At 44.1% G+C, this 23,156-nt stretch overlaps 1 protein-coding gene across 1 annotated transcript in view; it reads left to right on the top strand.

The window, feature by feature from the left end:
- The window catches only part of LOC130124325 (receptor-type tyrosine-protein phosphatase mu-like), a 154,652-nt gene that overhangs the window by 66,726 nt on the left and 64,770 nt on the right, over positions 1-23,156 (top strand). Inside the window, exons 10-15 of the mRNA XM_056293784.1 lie at positions 2,854-3,055; positions 5,287-5,389; positions 15,401-15,674; positions 19,743-19,779; positions 20,895-20,969; positions 22,649-22,784. Of these exons, the coding sequence (XP_056149759.1) occupies positions 2,854-3,055; positions 5,287-5,389; positions 15,401-15,674; positions 19,743-19,779; positions 20,895-20,969; positions 22,649-22,784 (827 nt within the window). The remainder of the gene's footprint in view (positions 1-2,853; positions 3,056-5,286; positions 5,390-15,400; positions 15,675-19,742; positions 19,780-20,894; positions 20,970-22,648; positions 22,785-23,156) is intronic.

Below are 23,156 nucleotides of genomic sequence, written 5' to 3'. Positions count from 1 at the left end.
TCCATCATTGTAACCCACCATTTTGTTTTATAATGAGTGAATTTTGTCTTTAATCCCTGACTGGGGTAATCTTTGTACCTTCGGTTTGGGACACAGGGTCAGCCAGCTAGCATAGTAACCCTGGAGTAGGCTGAGGTTCAGCAAGGACACCTTATGAGTTATAGCCACACAGGGGACTGAAGCTTTGGGGCAACCCTACTAACTAGCAGGCCGTCCTTGAATTATAAAATTACCCCCCCCCCCAATTCTTTGGCAAAGAATGAAGGTATTGGACGAACATTTGTAACAATAATAATCATTACATTTATATAGCGGTTTTCTCGACACCCAAAGCGCTTCACATTGAAGGGGGGCAACTCACCTCAACCACCACCAATGTGTAGCAGCCACCTGGAGTGAGAGCATTTGCAACAGCATCATAATTTCACTGTCTATCCTCCTTGTGAAATACTGTAAACGGTAAAACATCACTGACGGCTTACCTCAGAGTTCCAAGAAAGCCTAAATTAACTTCCACAATTAATCCTCTTTTTATTCCCGTCAGTATCATTATAATTGAAAAAAAAAAAAAAACTTGGTCCATCTGCCCAGTGTTGACAAGTCATTTCAAATTCTTCTCTCTGAAATGTTATGACATAGGATTTGGCATCGCGGGCTCATTTCACAGACAAAGGCTAAATGAGAAGGCCTCCAAGCATTTCAAAACTTGATGGACACAAATTATGCAGCCCTCCAAACTCCCTTTGTGTTCCTTAATTGGAATTATAATGGAGGCTTTCTGTTATGGGCAGAGGCATTTTCTTAAAGTGGGGCTTTACAGATATTTAAAATGGATATTAACAAAAACACTCACCTTAATGCATTCCTTCCAGAGCGCCTGTGTTTATTAATGGAGGAGGAATGGATTAGCTGTTTCATTCTTCATGAAACCAGGACCCTGCATTATGCCCATGCATGTGTTGTGTTGTGTTGTGTTGTGTTGTGTTGAAAAATAAGCACCTCTGTCTCTTCAGTGGATGCGAAACCTCATGAGCTGGCCTCATTACTCCTCATCGATTTTGACGATATCGCCATCAAGTCAGTTGCAGTGTATTTATGTATGAAGTAGGTTCACTGATACTTCAGCCTGTACATGAGTTGGTGCAGCTCAAGGTTTTTTTTTAGGATCATTTTACTGCTAGTACACTTCGTAATAACTTTTATAATAACTAGTTTATGCAGAGTTTCTGTAGCATTGTTTACAAACAAGTTGCAACGTTAGTTTTTATCACCAAGGTTTAAAAAAAAGAGATGAATTAAAGAAGAAAAAAAAGAAAAATATGTCAAAAGCAAAGCTAGAGGACAGCTGCTAAAAAGAATGAACCACCTAAAGGGTTTGGCGGAATATAAACCGTGTTTAGGGCAAGAGAGGCACTATGGAGAATTACCCTGGTTAGACTAAGGGGTGGCCTAAGTTTATATTCAAGTTGTACTTAAGGAAAGGAGTGAAATGTTTGGTTTTTTTTGTAAAGCATGCATATGCAAGAACTAACAGTTTCTCAGATAGGAAAGACGTACATCATATAGCCGGTCTCTTATGCGGTATTCATGTGTTTAGTTTTGCGCCGTTGAGTAATATATCAGTAATCAGAAGATTTCTAAACCTGCCGTCTGGTTTGCAGTGCAGAGAAATGGACAAGATGGACGACATAGAGAGAATGACACATACGAGTCAGACACCAACTCATGATACCTTAAGTATGTGGCAGGCGATTTAGCCAGCTGGGTTGCTTGAGTGCCCCCATAATGAGACACTCCAAATCTTTTTGGATTTTTTCTCCCCAATTGTACTTGGCCAATTACCTTATTTTCCGAGCCGCCCCAGTTGCTGCTCCACCCCCTCTGCTGGGCTGGGGAGGGCAGCAGACTACCACGTGTTTGCTCCACGTGGGAGGATCACACTGTTCCCCCCGGTTCCCCGTCCCCCCTGAACAGACTCCCTGACCGACCAGAGGAGGCGCTAGTGCAGCAACCAGGACACATACCCACATCCGGCTTCCCACCCACAGACACGGCCAATTGTGTCTGTAAGGACGCCCAACCAAGCTGGAGGTAACACAGGGATTCGAACCGGTGATCCCCGTGTAGGTAGGCAAAGGAATCGACCGCCACGCTACCCAGACGCCCATAATGAGACACCTTTATTGCATGAATACCAATCTTGGAACCTAGAGGTTAAATCTTCTGGCGATGATTTAGCTCTGGGGACGATGGCCAATATTTTGGGGCTTCCGGTGTAGCTACTGGCTGCTCGCTTCTGTTTCCTATGAAGAATACCTTTTCCATGTGCCTGTCATTGTTTACAGTCAGATTAGCAACTTGAGACACAAAAATGGAGTTGAGAGACAACATCTACAACTGGATTATTTCACAAGTAGTTGACACGAGTCGAGCGTTTCCCCACACAATACACAAACACCAATACTTTTTGTATGGGTTTTAGGTCCAGATGACATTTAGGCCAATGCATTCTACTACCTCTTGCTCCCCACACGGAGTGTTACCAACATGCAGTATGTTCCTGTAGAAATCGCCGCCTACTCAAACATGATTGGTCAATACTACTCAGGCTAAAATGGAAATCAGAACGCTTCCGATACCAAAATCTTGTCCTACAGTCTACAGATTTATATATATATATACATATATATAAATTTGTTAAAAGAAACAGTCAACGGTAGGGGAAGTGCTCAACAAATAACTGGATTTTATATATATATATATATCATCTGTTAATAGAGATTATATACTGTATGATACTAATACCGTCAGAGGCCATTACCAACATGCTATATTGATTTTCTCCCATCCCAGATTTCCTACAAGGCAGTGAGCTCCTTTGACCCTGAACAGGACCTCTCCAACCAGAGTGGGAAAGTGCTTAAGCTGGGCAATGAGACCACCCACATGTTCATGGGGCTCTACCCAGGCTCTACCTACTCCTTCACCCTGCGCGCCAGCACAGCCAAGGGCTACGGTCCCCCCGTCATCACTCAGTTCACTACCAAGATTTCAGGTCAGCAAGGGCAATGGTGCGGTAAATGGTGATTGATTTAATACCTTTCCACAGATGTAGTTTTTCCATAGTATGGGATCAGGAAAATGTAATTGAGTATCCCTTATACATTGGTCAAAGAGCATTCAGCAAATTTATAGCATTTGTGGGGTTTTTTGACCTATATTGAGTTTGAGATAGGTGGGGTTTAATTGCCCCAGGCAATTCAAGATGGTGTCAAGAAGGTTGTATGTCACATAAATGTAAATTATATTGATATTCTCAAATTTTCCAGTGGTACTGTAAACTTCTTGACCCTTGTCAAGGAGGGCCAGAAAGGCACTCTTGCAGCAAGCCTCGGATTTTTAGCATCTAAGATTTACCATGAAAAGTATTTGTAGATACTGTTTTTCCCTTAACCCTGAACCACATGCTGTATTTTGCTAACTTCAGTTGTGTGTAATTTGGTTGGTAACTCACTGCATTTTATAGTGATAATTTCAACATACAGCAGCAATCCATTTGGCCAAAAAACAAGTTGTAACCATGCCTATAATTTCCATAAAACACTGCTAACTGTTCTGTACTTCAGGGAAAGTGGAGCTGAATGTCACTGTGTGCTGACTGGGATAGCAAAAAAGAACTAATTACCCCTCTCACTTGTTTTCTTGTACTTTTTATTCTGATGTATATTAACATCATAGAGGTGATATTTGGCTGTTTTTTTTCTTGCAATGACAGAAATTACTTTTTAATGAATGGTTTTCAACTTGGGGCTACTCTATGCAATTTTCTTAGTTTATTTACTATTTGAGTTTATGCAGAACAAATTGCACCCATTGGCGATTTGATGCTCGAGCCTCAAGTGGTCTGGTGCAACCAGGCTTCTCACACTCTTCCTGCATATATCATGTATATGTCTAGTCTCATGATGTTGGTGTAACAAAGAGGGCTTTTGCACACCAGGGAAGGACAAGCACTAATTTTGCGTTTTCAGTAGTTTTTTAATAAGTCAGTACATGGCAGAAGACAAAAAAATAGACGTTTCGGCTTCAAGCCTTTATTGTGCCGCTGCAACCTCATGATATACACTACTTGGCCCAAAGTATGTGGACATCCCTGCTAATTAGTAGGTTCAGCTATTTCAGCCATGCAATCTCCAAAGACAAACATTGGCAGCAGAATGGGTCGTACTGAAGAGCTCAGTGACTTTCAACGTGGCACTGTCATAGGATGCCACCATTCCATCAAGTAAGGTCATCAAGTTTCTTCCCTGCTAGATCTGCCCCAGTCAAGTGCTGTTATTGTGAGGTGGAAATGTCTAGGAGCAACAACAGCTCAGCCATGAAGCGGCAGGCCACATAAGCTCACAGGCCGGGACCGCCGAGTGCTGAAGTGCATAGCAAATAAAAATCACACGTCCTGGGTGGCAACACTCACTACAGAGTTCCAAACTGCCTCTGGAAGCAATGTTAGCACAAGAACTGTTCGTCAGAAGCTTCATGAAAGGGCTTTCCATGGCTGAGCAGCCATACACGCCTAAGGTCACCATTCGCAATGCCAGGCATCACCTGGAGTGGTGTAAAGCACACCGCCATTGGACTCTGGAGCAGTGAAAACGAGTTCTTTGGAGTGATGAATCACGCTTCACTATCTGGCAGTTTGATGGACCAATCTGGGTTTGGCAGATATTCTAGAGAATTGTGTGCTTCCAATTTTGTGGCAACAGTTAGGGGAAGGCTCTTTCCTGTTTCAGCATGACAATAACCCTGTGCACAAAGCAAGGTCCATAAAGACAAGGCCCTTGACTGGCCTGCACAGAGCTCGCATCTCAACCCCATCCAACACCTTTGGGATGAATTGGAACGCCAACTGTGAGCTAGGCCTTCTCCCAACATCAGTGCCCAACATCACTAATGCCCTAGTGGCTGAATGGGAGCGACTTCCTGCAGCCATGTTCCAAAATTTAGTTGGAAAGCCTTCCCAGAAGAGTGGAGACTATTATAACAGCAAAGGCGGGACCAACTTCATATTAATGTCCATGGATTTGGAATGAAATGTTCAACAAGCACATATGGGTGTGATGTTCGGGTGTCCACATACTTATGGCCATGCAGTGTATATCAAAAGTACCAAGGATGTACCTCTCACAAAAAACAAGCACTGCTACAGTACCAAACTTGTATCGTGTAGCTTTAACAATTGTTGTGCGAGTAAAAAAAAAAAACCCATTCCCTTGGTTTTGTCTGTAGCTCCCTCCATGCCAGCCTACGACCAGGAGACCTCGCTGAACCAGACTGACAGCACCGTCACCGTCCTGCTCAAGCCCGCTCAAAGCAGAGGTGCACCTGTGAGGTAGGCTCGTTTACCAAAGGCAACACACACACACACACACACTGTGAAAAACAAACTACAAACAACAATACAGAAAATGTGTTACTGGGAAACCACCCTAAAAAGCCAGCAATTATCAATACATGGCCCATGTGGGAAGTGGGTTGCCAGAGATTTCAGTACCTTCCATTCCTCATTTTTTTATCAGCTTTATTTGTTTGTGGATTTTGATCCTGTGGAAAAAAGAGCCATAGCCTTTGAAGATGAGAACAAAGCCTGGTGGAAACAAGGCGAGCTTCAGGATCTCCCGCCTGGCCAGTACATGTCTTTTATGTGCGGGGCTGCTCACCCCAAGCCACTGTACTCTTCTAGGAAGCAGAGGAACTCTGCCCCGTTTGATCATTCATTTATTATTAGACAAGCTGTACCACTATTTAGTTTCAAAACCAAATCCTTGGACATGAGTCAACATTTTGCCCCCCCCCCCCCAGCCAACACGGGCTTCTGGGATATTTAACAGTTCTGCTTATTTAATCCCTTCTTTGTTAGTCATGACTAAACAAGGTATACCGCCGTTCAGCGGAAAGAGCAGGATCTCTAGACACAAGTCGACATTTTGTGCCACCTGTTTTCAACTAAAAACGGACAGTTCCCTTTACATTGTTGGTACTGCTGTGATTTTTCTTTTACTAGCACCAGGGTTAAATTCTGTTCTGCTGTTCATCAGTGTTTAAGGACACACATCCTGATTTCTGCAAGCGAGAGATGTTCCCAGATCAACCTTTGATAAGCTAACCCTGACCCTATCTATTTCTTTCAAAAGCGAATCAGATTGGATAAATGTTACAGCCCAGAGACATTATGTCAGATGTTGACCTTGAGAACCTGAGTCTACTGTGTCCATCGGCTCTTGGAGGATCTATGTAAAAACATTTACCCCAGAATAAGATATCTACAGATTTTATCACTTACAACATGATAGCAAAACGATCAAATTTGTTACAGTACTCCTATTGATGGTAGTGGACTGAAGTCATTGCCTGACAAAGTTGAAATGGTAATAATCAAATTGGCAGTTGTCATTTTGGAACTGTGTCAAATGCTCAACTTCAGATGATCACTTTTTCCCCCCAATATAGATATAAATTGTTTTAGCATGGAAGACTTGATATTTTCCCATCATATCTAATGACTTGTATAAACCTTCCGTCCTACGGCGTTGCCTAGCTTGAGCCAGAGAGACCCCGGGAGAGTGGGCTGACTTGTTCATCAGAAGTGGGATAAACACGGTGGCTTGCTGTAAAACTCAATTTTACACGTTTATCTCATCTGAGTCTTTTAAAGATTACTGCCTGGAGATCTTTAGTCAGGCTTGTCAGCTCATGTTTACTGTATGTGCTGCCTAGATTAATGCCCCGGTGCCACGTAGTGGGGCCTGAGCGAAAAAGACAGAGTGATCTGTTTTTTAATCTCCTCGCAGGTACAATTCGGAAGGCCTTACTCGGTCTGCCATTCTTTCACCGGGCTAATTACAATGAACTAATTATAATTAACGGAGCGCCATGAATCAGAGCTTCTATTAATTAGCACGCCGGGCTTCTCTTTTGTTTACCGTTGGAAGGCGTGCTCGCCCCAGCACCAGATGAAAGACTGATTTGTCTGTGGAGATATAAACTTCAGTTTGAGCCCCACTCCATTCTGTTCAAGAGAGACGGGACATAATTGTGTGCTAATGCTTTACAGCGTAATCCTAAATATGGTTTTTGTTATCCAATTAGTTTTACACGGGATACAACAATATCAATAGCCCTGTTCTGGTGCTAGTTAATCAAGAAGCAAGATGAATTTTGATATGGCAAATTGACATTTAGAGGGGGGTATCTGTGCCGAGCCGCTTAAAGAAGTCTATTAAAACAATTCATCACTGATCATCAGTGCAGTTTTGTACACGGCACAACGGTACCTCGGAGCTCATCGGGTCGTCCTTTGATCAGGGCCGAGGCGCCCCACGTTCAAACTCCAGGGTTTTCTCAGGTACACTTTTTTTTCTTTTTTTTTTCCCCAACCTCTTTAAATTTCTCTGGACTCGAAGGCCAGTAGACTTCCTTCATGTGTGTGCCCAATGTCTCGGAAATATGAATTGCAAAAGAAACAGCGGTGTTTGAGGGCAGCACAGAGGAGAGAGATTGCGATGCAGGTCCAAGACGAGACACTGCCAGGCTTTTGAAGGTGTTTTTCGTCCTCCACCTCGAGTGGCACGCGGAGTCCTTTGAAACTCTAAAGTGACTATAAAGCAGCTTCCGTTCCACAAAAGTCAGTCTGATGGGACGTTCTGTCTGGACAGTAATGAAATATTTACGCATCTGAATTTTCCGGTCTCAAAGGGAAATGTTTGGATGTATAAGCAACAGCTAGATAATGCAGTTTGTAAAAGTGATTTAGTTTTATCTACCTAGAAATTAAACTATATCTTATCACAGCATTTTATCTCATCAAAAGGGTCAAAATTTGCTTTGATGTTGTGCCATCAATCCTTTTTAAGAGTTGTCTGTTTTTTTTTCAGAAGCGTATCTCGTTTCAAAACTAACCTCATATTAAAAAAAAAATTGCTCAGAAATTGGACATTTGACAGGGGAAAGCAGCAATCCGCACCGCCTCAGCAAAGTGTACCGTTGGACAGCGCTACGATTTGGACGGCAGACTTGATTTGATAGCGCTACGTTGCACACTGATTGGGTTTGGGAAGTAATGCCGCGCCAGACGTGTGAATTTCCAATAGCAGATGTTCTGCTGCGTTCCAGGATGTTGGGCTAATTCAAGAACATCAAGCTGATCGCATCTCTTAATGAGAAGAAACACGACAACGATGTCACCTTCACTTCGCCATTCTTTAAAGCTGTTACACATTTGATATATCTCGCCAGACCTCGCCAGCGCTGAGGGAATCAGTTAATTTTTTTTTTTTTTTTCAAATTTGTGAAAGCTCTAATTTATATTACATCTCCGAGATGGATTTGGCTACTAAGCTCCGGGGACGACATGTAGCTGGGAACAATTTTAACCAGAGGGTACGCTGTTCCTTTAAGAGGATTAGTGATCTGTCTATCAGTCATGTCGTGTTAAACTAATGTTTGCAGTGGCCCCTCATCAGGGCCAGGAGACGCCTCCGCACACCCCGGCATTAAAATAAATGTTTACGTACCTCTCTGGAGAGAAATGATTTGGGACGCTTCCCTTATCATTCACACCCCTAAATCTGCAACTCCTCTTTCTCTCTTGCCATAACCTTTGCCTTGAGCAAGCTTGCACACGGGCATGTAAATGGAAAGAGCTGCGAAACAAGGCGGTTTCCGACCTCGTAGCCGCCATATTGAGGAAAGTGAGTTGCACCAGTACCCTGTGGCACCAGATTATCTTTACCCAGCCATGGCCTGGAAAGCTGTTATGTGATTCTCTACAGTCTCAAAATAGGCCCTAACTTTCTTTGATCGTGGTGTAGCATGCGTTAATAGCTGTGCATGCACGTGACGCACGCTTTTTTTACGATTCAATGGTGAACATAATCTACGGCGCCACCTAATTTGTTTGCTTTAATGGTTTATGGACACAGGGGATAGATAAAGAGCGAGAAGACAGGAGCACGGATGGGAGGATGCTGGTTCAGGAGAAGTGTGTTACTTACGACCCCTCTTAAATCAGGCAGATATAAGGCCACCATAGCACCGCTCACGAGTTCGATTATGTGAACGAGGGGGCCAGGGGAAGCGAGAACCGAGAGTGATAGAGAGAGATAGAGAGAAAGAAAGGGCATGGTGATTAAAATGCTCCCCATATCCCTTCCCTCATCTGCTCAAACAACCTGAAGTTCCTCCCCTATCAGCCCACATGAAAAATAAATCTGAGTTTCAGGTCACAATCCAGTCGATGCCAAGTCAATCCGCTATAATTGGTTGGCGTCACATGGCGGCAGGGCTAAAATCTATCGGGCAGTCAGGCTAGAGGAGACCTAATTGGTGTCAGCACAGGTTGCAGCGTGACTGCAGGAATACAGGTCTGCCCTGCTGGCCCCTCTGGCAAGACCACTTTTAACAGCTTATTCCATTCTTCTTAGACACCCTCTGTCTTTATCCATCTCTCTCTGTCTCTCTCTCTCTCGCTCTCTCTCTCCCCCTGTGTGTGTGTGTGTGTGTATGTCTCTCTCTCTGTCTCTCTCTCTTTCTGTGTCTCTCTCTGTGTCTCTCTCTTGCTCTCTCTCTCTCTCGACACCTCTCTCTTCTGCTCAGGGAAACATATTGAGGATTGCCAGTGGTTTTTTTCTCTCTTTTTTTTTAAAATTAGCCGCAATTACAGCGCTATAACAGACACACATGGTGTGAGGCTCTCTCGAGGCCTCCTTTTAATCCGATATCCGTCAGTGTCTGCGAAGGCCAACGGGCTGTTACCAGAAACTGGTAACTAACTCTGTTCCCTGTTCAACATCATCACCCTGCCTAGCAACGCCGCTGAAGACGGCTCCGTAGCATCTCTAATGGAACAACACGCTTCGCTCAGCAGACTTATCGAGACATACGGATGGATTATTCTCATTAAAGTTAAATGGATTTGACTCGATGCTCTGCTTGGCATCAGATCAGATGAAACATCAGCTTTTTTTTCTGTACATCATTTTCATGAAGGACTGTGGTTCTCTAGCCATTGTGGATTATGTTCGTTTTTATGGGGGGGGGGGTTCTATTTTTTTTGTGTGTGTTTGTGTTTGTGACCACTGATGTCATGCTAAATCAAGCATGTGACTAAATGACTTTGGTCTGTCAAAGTGTCTCGTATTGTAAATTGTGAACTCAGCATGTGGTGACAAGGTGTCAGCTGCTGAAAGGGACATTAACATGACATCAGTAATCGCACAAAAAATTAACAGCAATTTCCATTCAACTCACCGGTCACTTTCACTCTGCATGAGCGGTAGAGGTGAGAAATCATACATTGCTCAAGAATCATGAAAATATTGCTCTTAATTGTCTATATAAATGCATACATAGTTATTGGAAAGATGTTTTCTAATAAGGATTTACCCGTACCTGTACTGGTCTCAGATATCGAGCCGATTCCAGGCTAAAATGGAGTATCTAAAAGCCGATGCCATGAGCCATGACTAACTTGTCATGAATAGAAGTAAAATCACTGATTTGCTGTGTTTTTTGCACATGGAAGTCTGTATTTCTTCAATGGTGGAAAATTAAAATTATTCCATCCCAATTATTTTGCCCATTGACCCTAAACTAATCGCCTAAGGCTGTACTGTTTGGCGAAAGTAATGGATCATATGGGTAGGATACTTAAAGATCCTCAGGATCTTTAAATAGCCTCAAAAATAAACTCGGGGCATCTGGGTGGCATGGCGCTCTATTCCGTTCCCTACCAACAAGGGGATCCGGGGTTCGAATCCCCGCGTTACTTCCGGCTTGGTTGGGCGTCCCTACAGACACAATTGGCCGTGTCTGCGGGTGGGAAGCCGGATATGGGTATGTGTCCTGGTCGCTGCACTAGCGCCTCCTCTGGTCGGGCGGAGCGCCTGTTTAGGGGGGAGGAGGAACTGAGGGGAATAGCGTGATCCTCCCACATGCTACTTCCCCTGGCAAAACTCGTCACTGTCAGGTGAAAAGAAGCGGCTGGTGACTCCACATGTATCGGAGGAGATGTGTGGTAGTCTGCAGCACCTCCTCAGATCAGCAGAGGGGGCAGAGCAACAACCAGGCTCAGTATCGGCAGTGAATAAGTGATATCGGTGCTTCTCTATTTTCTAATCCAAACTAGTAAACCTGGTGACTGTCATGGTCTATACTACTTGCAACACAGAACAAAACATTTCGGTTGAATTTCAAATCCATTGTGAGGCTTGTTTTTGTTTTTTGCCCCATGTGAAAGTGAACTGGTATTTCAGATTTCCACGCTATGGAAGCGCCTCAGCCTTGGAACACTTGTAGCCTTTGGCACTTGGTATTTCGCCCAAGGAAAGGAAAGCAATCCTATTCATATTGTGTCTGTCATTAAGTCGAGGCACAGCCACATCATCATATCATAAGGAGCCACCCATGGGGAGCCAGCCTTTTGTTCTCATTCTGCTATCTGCAGATTGATTTGGAATATCAAGTGCCAATATGGGTGAATCTTCAACACAAAAAGAGCCAAACAAAAAAGCCGAAGATTGAATGCGTTGTTGTCGCCAATGTGATTTGACCAGAACTGATACCAACCATTGCATTTTTTTTCTTCCGCCGCTCTTGGAACTTTTTGGAAGGTGGCAAAGTATGAATTTAAGAACATCTGCGTTATTCAAAAAGTTCTTGAATTTATGTTTTGATGAGCTGCTTTACAGCCATATGGATACTGTGGTTCTGATGGTGGGTGTGATTTGCTAATGTCAGATGAACCCTACCCATCACATCAGCCTCCCAGCTGTTTCCAGCTTCCATCCAGCCTCATCTCTCATTTCTCTGCTGTTCTGCGGCTACTTAAGTGGCTCCCGCGTACCGATTCCACCTGCCCTCTGACCTTCTCTCTCAAGAGGGGACAGTAATTAAGGGTTGATTTCTACTGCAGACTCTCAGCAGAATTGAATATTTCATCACCTCCCATTCCGGCACTAAATAGGAGCACTCCGAGGAGTTGGGACACGTCCACCAAAGAGCAAAAGGGGATTCGTTAATGACAGGGCGAGCGCCTTATGATAAACTGTGGGGTTAAAGTGCACATGCTGTACACAAAAGGGGACATTTAATCATCCGGCACCGACCACTGGGGAACAATTGATCATTTCCCGGGGTATTTGGGAATATGGCAACTGTGGCGTCAATTTTCCGAAAAAGAATTTTCTACTCTCTGTTTTATTGATGAGGCCTGGGGTGCTAAGGCTGCATGAGGCGATGTTGTTAATGGGAACTCCTGTAATTTAATTAACTATATTTACATACACTGCATATTCAGTTCCCAGATAACCTTTTCATATGGCTCAAAACAAACCCAGAATTTATGACAAATTATCCAATCCAAAGGTCAGATTACCATTAGTCAACATTTATCTACTTGGTTGGCTTGTAGCACATGTCCTCAGCTCACATCAGGCTTGTGATCTGAATTAAATGTAATTCATTTTTTAAAACATGGGGTGGAGGGGTGGACTGTAGGTAAAATTTAATTCTGGTTTTCTGTGTAAGGTAAAAAGCATTCAGAACAGTACAGGAGAGAAAGATAACAGCAAAAGAAAGATGGTCAGCTATGCTGAAGTGAAGGCCTACATCATTAAGAATAGCTGGCATCTTAGGGCGTCCAGGTAGCGTAGCGGTCTATTCCATTGCCTACCAACATGTGGATTGCCGGTTCGAATCCCCGTGTTGCCTTCGGGGCTTGGTCGGGCGTTCCTACAGACACAATTGGCCGTGTTTGCGGGTGGGAAGCCGGATGTGGGTTTGTGTCCTGGTCGCTGCACTAGCACCTCCTCTAGTCGGTCGGGGGCACCTGTTCAGGGGGGGGAATAGCGTGATCCTCCTCCGCGCTACCTCCCCCTGGTGAAACGCCTCACTGTCAGGGGAAAAGAAGCGGTTGGCGAATCCACATGTATCGGAGGAGACATGTGGTAGTCTGCAGCCCCTCCCCGGATGAGCAGAAGGGGTGGAGCAGCGACCGTGGTGGCTCATAAAAGAGTGGGGTAATTGGCTGGATACAACTGGGGAGAAAAAAACGGAAAATACCCCCCCAAAAAATAGCCGGCATGTTGTAGGTTTGAATTTGAGTTAAGCGATCACTACTAAGACCCTTAAGGTGTAATGTCCACAACCGGATGAATTAGTGAGGTTCTTTCATACGTAGCTCCATGTCCTGCTAAACCTTACCTAAGACGTGGAGCGGTCCCGTGTGTAGCAGTAAACATAAGTAGAATGCCATTATGTCATTCATTCAGTTTGTATTCATTTGTAGACATTATTTTAAAAGGTGTAGCAAGTTATTCGTGTTCCAAAAAACCCTCTACCCTTGTTTCATTTTGGAGATTTTTTGTGCGTGTGTTTTTCTTTTTCTGTCTGTTTGGTTATATTTAATGAGATATGCAGTGTGTGTGACATTTAAGCAAACAACAGAAAAATGGTGTCGTATTAGTTCCCTACCAAAAAATTGTTTTCAGGCAGGGATTGTGCTCGTTGCAGCCTAAAAAATGCAAGACTTTCCTAGTCTGACAGTCTCCTACCAAGCCTTACCCAGCACTTATCTTTTACTCTTACCCAGTCCTCAAGGACCCCTTATCCTGCAGATTTTCATTGTAAACCTGCATAGGTAGCCCTGCTTGTACTCACTCAACTAATTATCTCACAGCACTTCATTATGCAAGGTGTGCAAAATCTGACATAATTCATTGCTGATTGGTTGAATAACTACAAACAGGTACCTATTCAGGGTTGCAAAGAAAATCTGCAGGATAGGGGGTCCTTGAGGACTGGGTTGGGAAACACTTTTTTACAATATAGTGTGTCACCCATTCTAATAGTCAGTAAATGCATGTTATGTCAAGAACATTAAAAGGAAAAAAAATCCAATTATTCATCCAATCATCCATTTAATTATTCATTCATTCACTACTCACCACTTTTCCTGCACTATGATTACTTGTTCGGCGTTTTCCTGTGGAAGCCGATGGAAATCTAGTCTCCAATCATGGCTAGTTATTCTCCATGGCAGCTGTAAACTGCCCCTTTGTCGGGCAGTGACTCAATAGATTTACCGGGCGGATGCGAGGTGCATACTAACATGAGCGTCTATAACGCAGCCAGTCTCCCCTCCCAGCTAAGTGGTGGGCTCAGAGACAATGTCATCTCTGTCAGAGGCACAGAGGGCTGCAGTTTTGATCTAGCTAAACACCGGGCTGAAAAAGAAGGGAAATGGAAAGAGCCGTTGACCTTTTGAGTCAGTGAATAATGAAAAAGCAAATAAAGTCAGGCCCTGTGCTGTGTCACTGCTCATTTCTTTTGCACTGTATTTGGTAAAGTTCTCTCCATTTACCATTTTGAGGAAAACAAAAAGAAAGTTAAAAAAAATTTTTAATAGGTCTTTTGTATGTTCATTTAAATGTCAGCGTGAAGTTCTTTTTGAACACCGGCACACATACAATGTGAGAATTAAAGCAGAAATGTTCTGTGATCGTGCAACTTTGAAGGATGTCTTTTTAACCTTTTTTTCTCTTTTTGTAGTGTTACAAGAGTCTTCATCTAACAAATTCTTTTGTCAGCAAGTAGCTTTCAAAATTTTGAGGAAATTTGGCATTTTTTCTCTTTGCTGCAAGCATTTCTCACTAAAACAATTGGTACAGTAGTCCGAGTTAAGTGTCAAGCTTGCTGCAAGCAGTTCCCATTGGTTTCAGTGATGAAGGCTCACAATGCCACTAAATTAAAGGTGAAATCCGCAATTTCTTTCCATTAAAGATATAAACAGTGGTATCCAGAGACTGGAGAGTGTCTCTAACCACAATGAAGGTGCTAGTTATTATCATATAACTTGACTTCATTGTCCAGATGGATAAAATAACTATTTATTAAGGGAGAAAATTTTCAGATACCAGTTTTAAGCTCTTTATGGTCAGCATTGATGCTGTGCCCTCACAGGGTCCTGATGGAAACTGTAAAATCTGCTGTGGCGACCTCTGAAAAACGGGAATAGCTGAAAGAAGAAGAAAGTGCTTTTGTACGTTCTGTCTGGATAAGAGAAATAACAGACTAATAAACACCGCCATTACGGACTATACAGATATACCTGGAGAGGTGTGCCTAAGATGGAGGAACACATTATTTTGTTGTCCCTAGCTTGTGGTGATGTTAGCCACAGTAGCCTTTGTCTCCATTATCACTAGACTGTGAAGGGGTATGAGTTGGTAACTTTGCACTCCGCAAGTGCCTCCTACAAGCCATGCTCCTACAGCGACCAACACAGTTTGTATGTAGTTTGCCATGTTTGCCAATGTTAAAGGCTCTTCACGTGTCTTGATTTCAGTGCATACCAGGTGGTGGTGGAGGACGAACGTCCTCGCAGGGCAAGAGGCGCAGCGGAGATCCTGCGCTGCTACCCGGTTCCCATTCACTTCCAGAACGCCACCCTGCTCAACTCACCGTACTACTTCACCGCTCAGTTCCCCGCCACGGGCATCCACTCGCCTCAGCCCTTCACTGTCGGGGACAACAAGACTTACAACGGCTACTGGAATGCCCCTCTGCTGCCCCAGAAGAGCTACAGCATCTACTACCAGGCTGTCAGCACAGCCAACGGGGTGGGTAACCTTTGTGTATTGAGTCTGTATTGACAAAGATCGGAGTATTTTAGAGTGTAGACATTATTTTTTTTTTCTTAAAATGATTGCTACAAGGTGTCCCAGTTTATTATACAGCCTTAAGTAAGTTAAGAAATGTATTTATGAAGTGAACTGTAAGTTAGATCTGTAGCCCTGTTTTATAAACCAGCATTTCACTGATGTGTGTCGTAGTGAGACAGGGGAATTTATTGTTTGTCTACATGGCGTAAAACACCTGAATGGTGAGCGACCGACTGTAACACCACTGTTACAACAAGTGTTGTGTCTAAAATAAGTAATTTTTACAGAAATTGAGAAAATGATTATACAACCCCCCCCCCCACTAGTCCACAGGAGTGATTATAGTTGTGATGACAAACAGAAGAGAGAAAAAAATCAAGTCGCCGATTATTTTCGTTCGTTGCATTTTTATTGTTAGAATAAATGGGAATTGGGTCATTGGAGAAAATATATAACCTGCAATTTTTATGAATGCAAAATTCATTCTACCCTGCCTGACTATGAGGACAGTAAATCTAGACTTATTTTTATGGTTTTAGCTTTTTCGGAGGACACGCTGTAGCTGTAACTAAGGGTCCAGTCAAATGATTCCTTTCCCTCTCAAGCTTGCTCTCATCTGCTTGAAAGAGCACATCAAACAATACTAAATATTATGGTGAGCACAGATTTGGAGGCTGAGTAACAAACTGAGAAAATGGCTGGATGACTGGCTGGCTGCCTGACTGACAGACAGACGGACTGACTGACTGACTAAAGGAGACTAAAGTGGCTGAGTCCAGAACTCCCTTAGCTCAGCTGTATACATGCACACTTGTGCACATTTGCACCCATGCACGTAGCCTCTAAAAGACGTGGCAGAGCTCTGGTGAACCAGCAGCACCGTCTGCACTCTTAATAGGCTGCAGGAGGGCCGGCCAGGGAAGTGGACCTCTTAGCAATGAAACGTTCTCAGCCTCTATTATCCGGGGCTTGTTCGGCTGCCTTTTCTAATAGAGCTCCTCGCCAAACACCCGACAAGGTCTTGATCAACTACATCTAGGGGACGAGGTTGTCCTGTTGGCAGGAAAGTGTGGAGGGCAGGCAACGACACCAGGGTTTGCCGATCATTCAGGTTAGAGCCTCTGTCATCAAGTGGCACTTGGCGTGCGTCGCCAGCCCTCCCTCTTCCCACGGAGCTGGAGCAGACAGTTCAATGGCATTTTCAAGAGTCCCCGCAATTGTGGTCCTGAATGAAAATGGCTGTAAACAGGCTGCTTCAGCAGACCCAGCACTGAAAGTAACACGTGATGCATGACTGAATGTAATTGAAGAGTTTAGTCCGAGCAGGAAAACATGTTTGTCTGAAACTTCTCAGGGTGATTGCTGTTCCTTGAGCAAACAAAAGTGAAAGGAGCATGCAGTCTCTTGTAGACACGATATCAACCTCCACCTTTTTGACACAGACAACACTTGTCATTCTACTTTTAAAGCATTTGCTCTGATGCTGTGGTGGTAAGGTACACTCCCCACCTTCAAGCCATCATTAGTTATATTTCCGTCCAACTTCCAAATAAATTTCAAGTGAATAACTGTCACAAAATTAATCTTGCTGTGATGGACTGGCGGCCTGTCCAGGGTGTCTACCCGCCTGCCGCCGAATGACTGCTGGGATAGGCTCCAGCATCCCCGTGACCCTGAGAGCAGGATAAGCGGTTTGGAGAATGGATGGGTGAAAATGAATCTTGCAGATTAAAGTGTATATCTATTAGATCTGATTAAACAAGTAAAACCCGCAACGTAGACCTAGGTCATATGTTCATACTGAGACACCCATAAGAAACTAACAACCTTTTCTGATTGATGGGATGATATGTGTTTAAACGGGTTTCGGTTTAAAAGTTGTAATAAAGATAAATGGGGGCGTCCGGGTAGCGTGGCGGTCTATTCCATTGCATACCAACACGAGGATGGCCAGTTTGAATCCCCGTGTTACCGCCGGCTTCGTCGGGTGTCCCTACAGACACAAATGGCCATGTCTGTGGGTGGGAAGCCGAATCTGGGTATGTGTCCTGGTCGCTGCACTAGCGCCTCCTCTAGTCAGTTGGGGCAAACGCCTCACTGTCAGGTGAAAAGAAGCGGCTCGAGACTCCACATGTATCAGAGGAGGTATGTGCTAGTCTACGGCCCTCCCAGGATTGGCAGAGGGGTTGGACCAGTGACCGGGACGACTCGGAAGAGTGGGGTAATTGGCCGGATGCAATTGGGGAGAAAAGGGGGGGGGGTCCAAGATAAATGGCAGAAAATAACAAAAAGAGAGCTGTGTGATTCAGTGTATCTTATGTAAATATGGTAATAGTTAAATCCTCTAGACTTGGATCTGTGGTTTAAGTAGGCTGGGTTTGTTAATAATTTTGGTGTAACTTTTTGTTTCCCTCCAGCCCATAAAGGCCTGATTGGTTGAATGGAGTTCTTGTAAATATAGTTAGTTTATTATTGAGGTGTCTTGTTCCAGGGGAAATGTGAGCTGTTTTGTCCTAGATTAGTTGACAGTGTCATCCAGCGAGTTCTGGCAATTTTTGGATCAGCCTATAGGAGAGTTGGCAACACTTCAGCTCTTCTGTGAAATATGCCCTTATAAAACTCGTACCTACTGAACAGATACGGATTCGTGTCCACCAGCAACCTTTTTCAGAGACGTCTCTATGACTGCCGCAGGGAGGGAGTGCTTGAATAGTGTCGGATGAAAAGCAGGAGCTGGGTGCGGTTGTTGTTTCAGGATGAGATAAGATTCATGAGAAATGTTCCTTCTGCTTTCTCTTTATCCGTGTTGTGATGATACTCATACGTTAGGTTAAATGAACACAGGTTTCTGTTATCGGCACTTTTTGATTCAATTGGGTTTGTTTCTCAGTAGTAGCTCTGGCTTTCATTTCCTCTCTAGTCCCGCCCCCTCCTTGATTCTGATTGGTCGGTTGAACCGTACGTGACATTGATGAGTTGTGCGCTTCAGCAAACGTTAAAGATGTTTCTAAGTTGGAAAGAGGTCACGTGCTTCTGGTGCTCGGCTCTAAAAAGAGGTCAGGTCTCTGCATTGGATAAAGCGAGCTGAAAGTGCGACCTTTCCATAGAAAATGACAAAAAAGTCTCAGGCCGACACAGCCAAAATCTACCGGATGAAAATTCCGAGTCCTTACTTTTTTGGACTGAATGGCAGCAGTACTTCACATCTATAAGACTGTGTGTCCTCCTTTTGGTTTGCTGTTCAATTAAAAGTCTTAACATGACCTTCTCTGATGGCGCTTTAAACAAAAAGGCCCCTCTGACAGCTGTAAGGCACAGGACTGGGAATGTTTTTTTGCAAGGGGAGGGTTATTCCTCTCTCTCTCCTTATTATGCGTCCAGTGGCCTCCAACTGTTCCGCCCCTACATTGTGTTCCCATAGCTGATTGCACAGTGAGCTGAGGTTGAACACAGGGACACGGCATTCATGTCTTTTCTCCTCTATCACTCATTACCTCCCTGCTCCTCTTTCAGCCTCATTTTTCCAGGGCCACTGTTGATGGCGAACGTCTGCCAACAGTCGCCTTGATATTTTTCTTTTCTTTTATTCTTGTCCATTGTTGGAAGTTTCTGTCGAGCCTTTTTTAGATTCAGCAAAGCTTGCTGGTGTGTCGTTCCGGAGCCCAGCCCGTTGGGGCCGGCGTCGCTGTCATTGTCACGGGGCTTCTTGGTCCTCCACAGTGGATGAATACCTGTAGAAATCGGTGTTGGATCAGTGTCGGCTGACAAGTCAACACCAGCCCAACTAATCTGAGCTGTGGTCACCCCCTCACCTTGCAGTGTTTTGTGTTACACTTGATGGCTCCAACATGATAGGAACTAGGGAGCAGCACAGAACCAGCCAGGGTGATAATGCTGTAACTAAGGGTCCTCAGATATATATTGTATATTGTGTGTGTGTGTGTGTGTTTCTATTGTATATTAATCCCTGACCTTCTTTTTGTCCTCTCTCTTTCACTCGCTCCCTTTATTTCTCTGTTCCTACAGGAAACCAAAATTGACTGTGTGCAAGTTGCCACCAAAGGTAGGACCAGATGGCCTATGTTGAGTGTGGTCCACTGAGGACATTTGCTCTAAGCATGAAGTAAATTAGGGCAGGTGTATATATTCCTAACATCGCTTGCACATGATGTCTGAGAACTAACAAAAGTTAACATAATTTCATACCGGGGGTCTCTGAAACAGCAACACAGATGCTTTTACTGTACGTAAAAACTCCACTGTCATGCCCTAATATATGAAACGCCACAGCAAAAAAAAAAAACTTGCTAGCTATATTGTGTTCATTTTTATGGTTTCTATTCAAAGAAAAATAATTTTCCTTTATGAATAACCATAAGCCAATCCGTAGAATAATTGAAAACAGTTTTTTGTTTTTTTTTGTTTTTCACAAGCGAGATAGAGCCTGTGTCTGGTGAGGCCTGTGGGCACTTAGTTATGCTGCCTGTATGTCCTGCCCCAGGCAGGCAAGTGTGAAGCAGCCCTAAGAAGTATTGATCATGGAGCAGGATTGATAAGGCCAAAGGGAAACCTAGTCACATTCTGTCTCGGTCTGTAGCAGACCCCGTCACATGCCTCGACCATCTTGTACACTTTGAAACCGCACGGGGCTCCTCTATAGATTTCCTGTGGAGCCAAGATATCTCCATCTGCATAGCTCAATAGGCCGAGGTCAAATTGCACATACAGTGCTAAAAGTATGACAATTTCATGTGTAATTCATCACTCAAAGCTATGTTTGATAGATTGACAAATTTGTGATTCTCAGCATCAGGCCGGTTATGATACCAACCGGTGGAAAATTTCTTGCCCTTTTAACACGGCGAAAACAACTCAATAAAACTCTCTAATAATGGGTCTTGTACTCTGCCTCAGGGTTGCATGAGGATGGGAACTGTTTGTAAGGCTGTTTTCAGCTTCAGTTTGCTCTCTCTCTCTCTCTCTCTCTCTCTCTCTCTCTCTCTCTCTCTCTCTCTCTCTCTCTCTCTCTCTCTCTCTCTCTCCTCTCTCTCCCTCTCCCTCTCCGTCTCTCCCCCCCCTTCTCTCTCTCCCTCTGTCTCCGTATCTCTTCTCCTTCCCTACTTCTCTTCCCTCTTTCCCCGTGCTGCATGCCATCCCGGATCCACTGACTATACTCAGCCGCCATACTCGTGACTCAGCTCACAACCCCCTACATCCGCATCGCACCGGCGGCTGGTGACAACCAACTAACAGGTCAGACCCTTAGCTGTCCTCACATTTTGCGACCATCTCAGTTACTCTCACCACAACTTGGTGTATCAGCTGCCTTGTCTAGCACAAGCACCACCCCGAACATTTCCCCAAGGGGAGGAAGCAGTGGGTCCGTCGCATGTGTTTTTCAATGAGTGTTGATTGTTTTTTGTTTTTGTTGTGTTTGCCTTTGCATAAAATCAGTGTTATTACTTCATCAAGTTGCAGACATTGTCTTCTTCTGCTGTTTTGATGTATCTTCTCCAAGTTGCCGTACATGAAAGACCTGTTTGAGGTGCGATTGTTATTTGATGTGTCAATGCTGTTGATTTTTTTTTTTTTTGACAAGGGTTAATCCCCTTTCATGAATATTTCTCATTATTTCTGGGAGATTAATCGCTGGTGGCTGCCGTCATAGCAAGCTGTGCACATGCAGAGGGATGTTTTCAAGTGCTCGCTGTGCCGATCGAGAGAGTTTTCACTGCATCTTTGTAAGAATACCGCCACCATTCAAATTATCTATGGTTCCTATTTGCTGTGCTGCCGGTGTATGAATATCCCGTTATCACCCAATTCTCACAAGGTGTGATGGGAAATATTGACTCGTGGCAGCGAACGTACAGAGCCCACAACTCAAAACAGGGATGCTGCAGGATTCCTGTAAGATTAGCCGTAACGGCGCCCGTATGGAGATGGAATCAGCTCTACCCAGCCAGACGTGATTGTTAATATGTCATCCAGTGTTGATCCCCCCCCCCTCCGCTCTGCCTTAAACACATATCCAAATAGAGGCCTGGCTGTTGATAACAGCACACCAAAGCAAGAACAATATGTCACCCCAGGCCGGGGATTGATATTCCCTGATAGAGAGGGAAAATGGCCACGATGAAGAGAGCAGGAGGCCCAGTTTAACATATTTACTTGACATAACAATTTGTCATTTTAAATTTACTCCTGGTGACGAGGAATAATGGTGTTATTCAAGTGGACGCGGTTGAGATTCCAGCGACGACCCTCCTGCTCAGAGTGCTTCTTATCTCAATTCGCAGAGAAGGCGCTGTTAAAACAAGCTACTTTCCTTATGCACCTTCCCTCTTGTCTCTCCCTCTTTCTTTTGTTCTGGCTACCCCCCCCTCAAGCCGATATTTAATGTTTTGGTTATTTCAGGCGGTTTTTATCTCCTTGGGTATTATCTTTCCCCACCCTGCCCGCCACCATTTTTCTACGGCCCAGCAACCATTGGACCCAAAACGTGATTAACCAGGGGTAGAGATGGTGTGCGCTTATCTCCTGTGTAGCACAGCGCGGTTCTCAGAGCCCCGATGTCCACTTACAGCCAGGCTGTGAGGGAAGTGCTGGGGGACAAAAGGGAGTCAGTTACTCAGAGAATAAACACCCTAATTGCTCTGAGGCTCTATATAACAGTATCGGTATGTGATGGTCTACAGGATGCCAGTATATTGATAACAGCCCAAAAGCTCAATCCAATCTAAAAGAGGAGATATTGGATGAAGCATAAATGTGATTAATACTGATATTGATTAATATTGTGATTAATATTGGCTTGCATAGAGAATTAACTCTGGTTTGTAGCCTCTAGTGATATATTTATCACGCTTTTCTTTGTGTTTTTAATGTTTCTTTGTTTTGCACTGTGTGGTGTTTTTTTTTTTTTTGGACAGGAGCAGCCACTCATAAGCCCGATGCTGTGGAGCCCGAGAAACAGACCGATCACACAGTGAAGATCGCGGGGGTCATCGCCGGCATCTTGCTCTTTGTCATTATCTTCTTAGGCGTGGTGCTCCTCATGAAGAAGAGGTAAGCCGACCAAGGATGCTACTCTGAGATAATGCCACAGATTTGTAAAAGGAGGCTAAAGTGCTTGAAACCTAAAATGTGCCCCTAGATGAGAAGTTTTTCTTTTGTGTGTTTATTTATTTATTTATTTATTTCACTTTGTATTTTTCTCCCTCCTACGGCAGCATTGTCAGTGTCATAGTAAATAATTAATTTGATTATGTTGATACGCTCCATTAAGGCTGTTTACAGCCATGCGATACAGTGTGCCATGAAAAATTAATCCCTCTACACAGCACCCATCAAACACACGGCACTTCAGTGACATCAGATTGGGAATAGGAAAATGTTCTTAAGGCCCGTGGTATGGAGGAAGGCCCGGAGGAGATAAGA

The sequence above is a fragment of the Lampris incognitus genome, chromosome 14 (genome assembly GCF_029633865.1).
Source record: "Lampris incognitus isolate fLamInc1 chromosome 14, fLamInc1.hap2, whole genome shotgun sequence".
Classification (NCBI taxonomy): Eukaryota; Metazoa; Chordata; class Actinopteri; order Lampriformes; family Lampridae; genus Lampris; species Lampris incognitus.
Note: the sequence above shows the minus strand (reverse complement) of the source record. Positions and strands in the feature narration are given on the sequence as shown.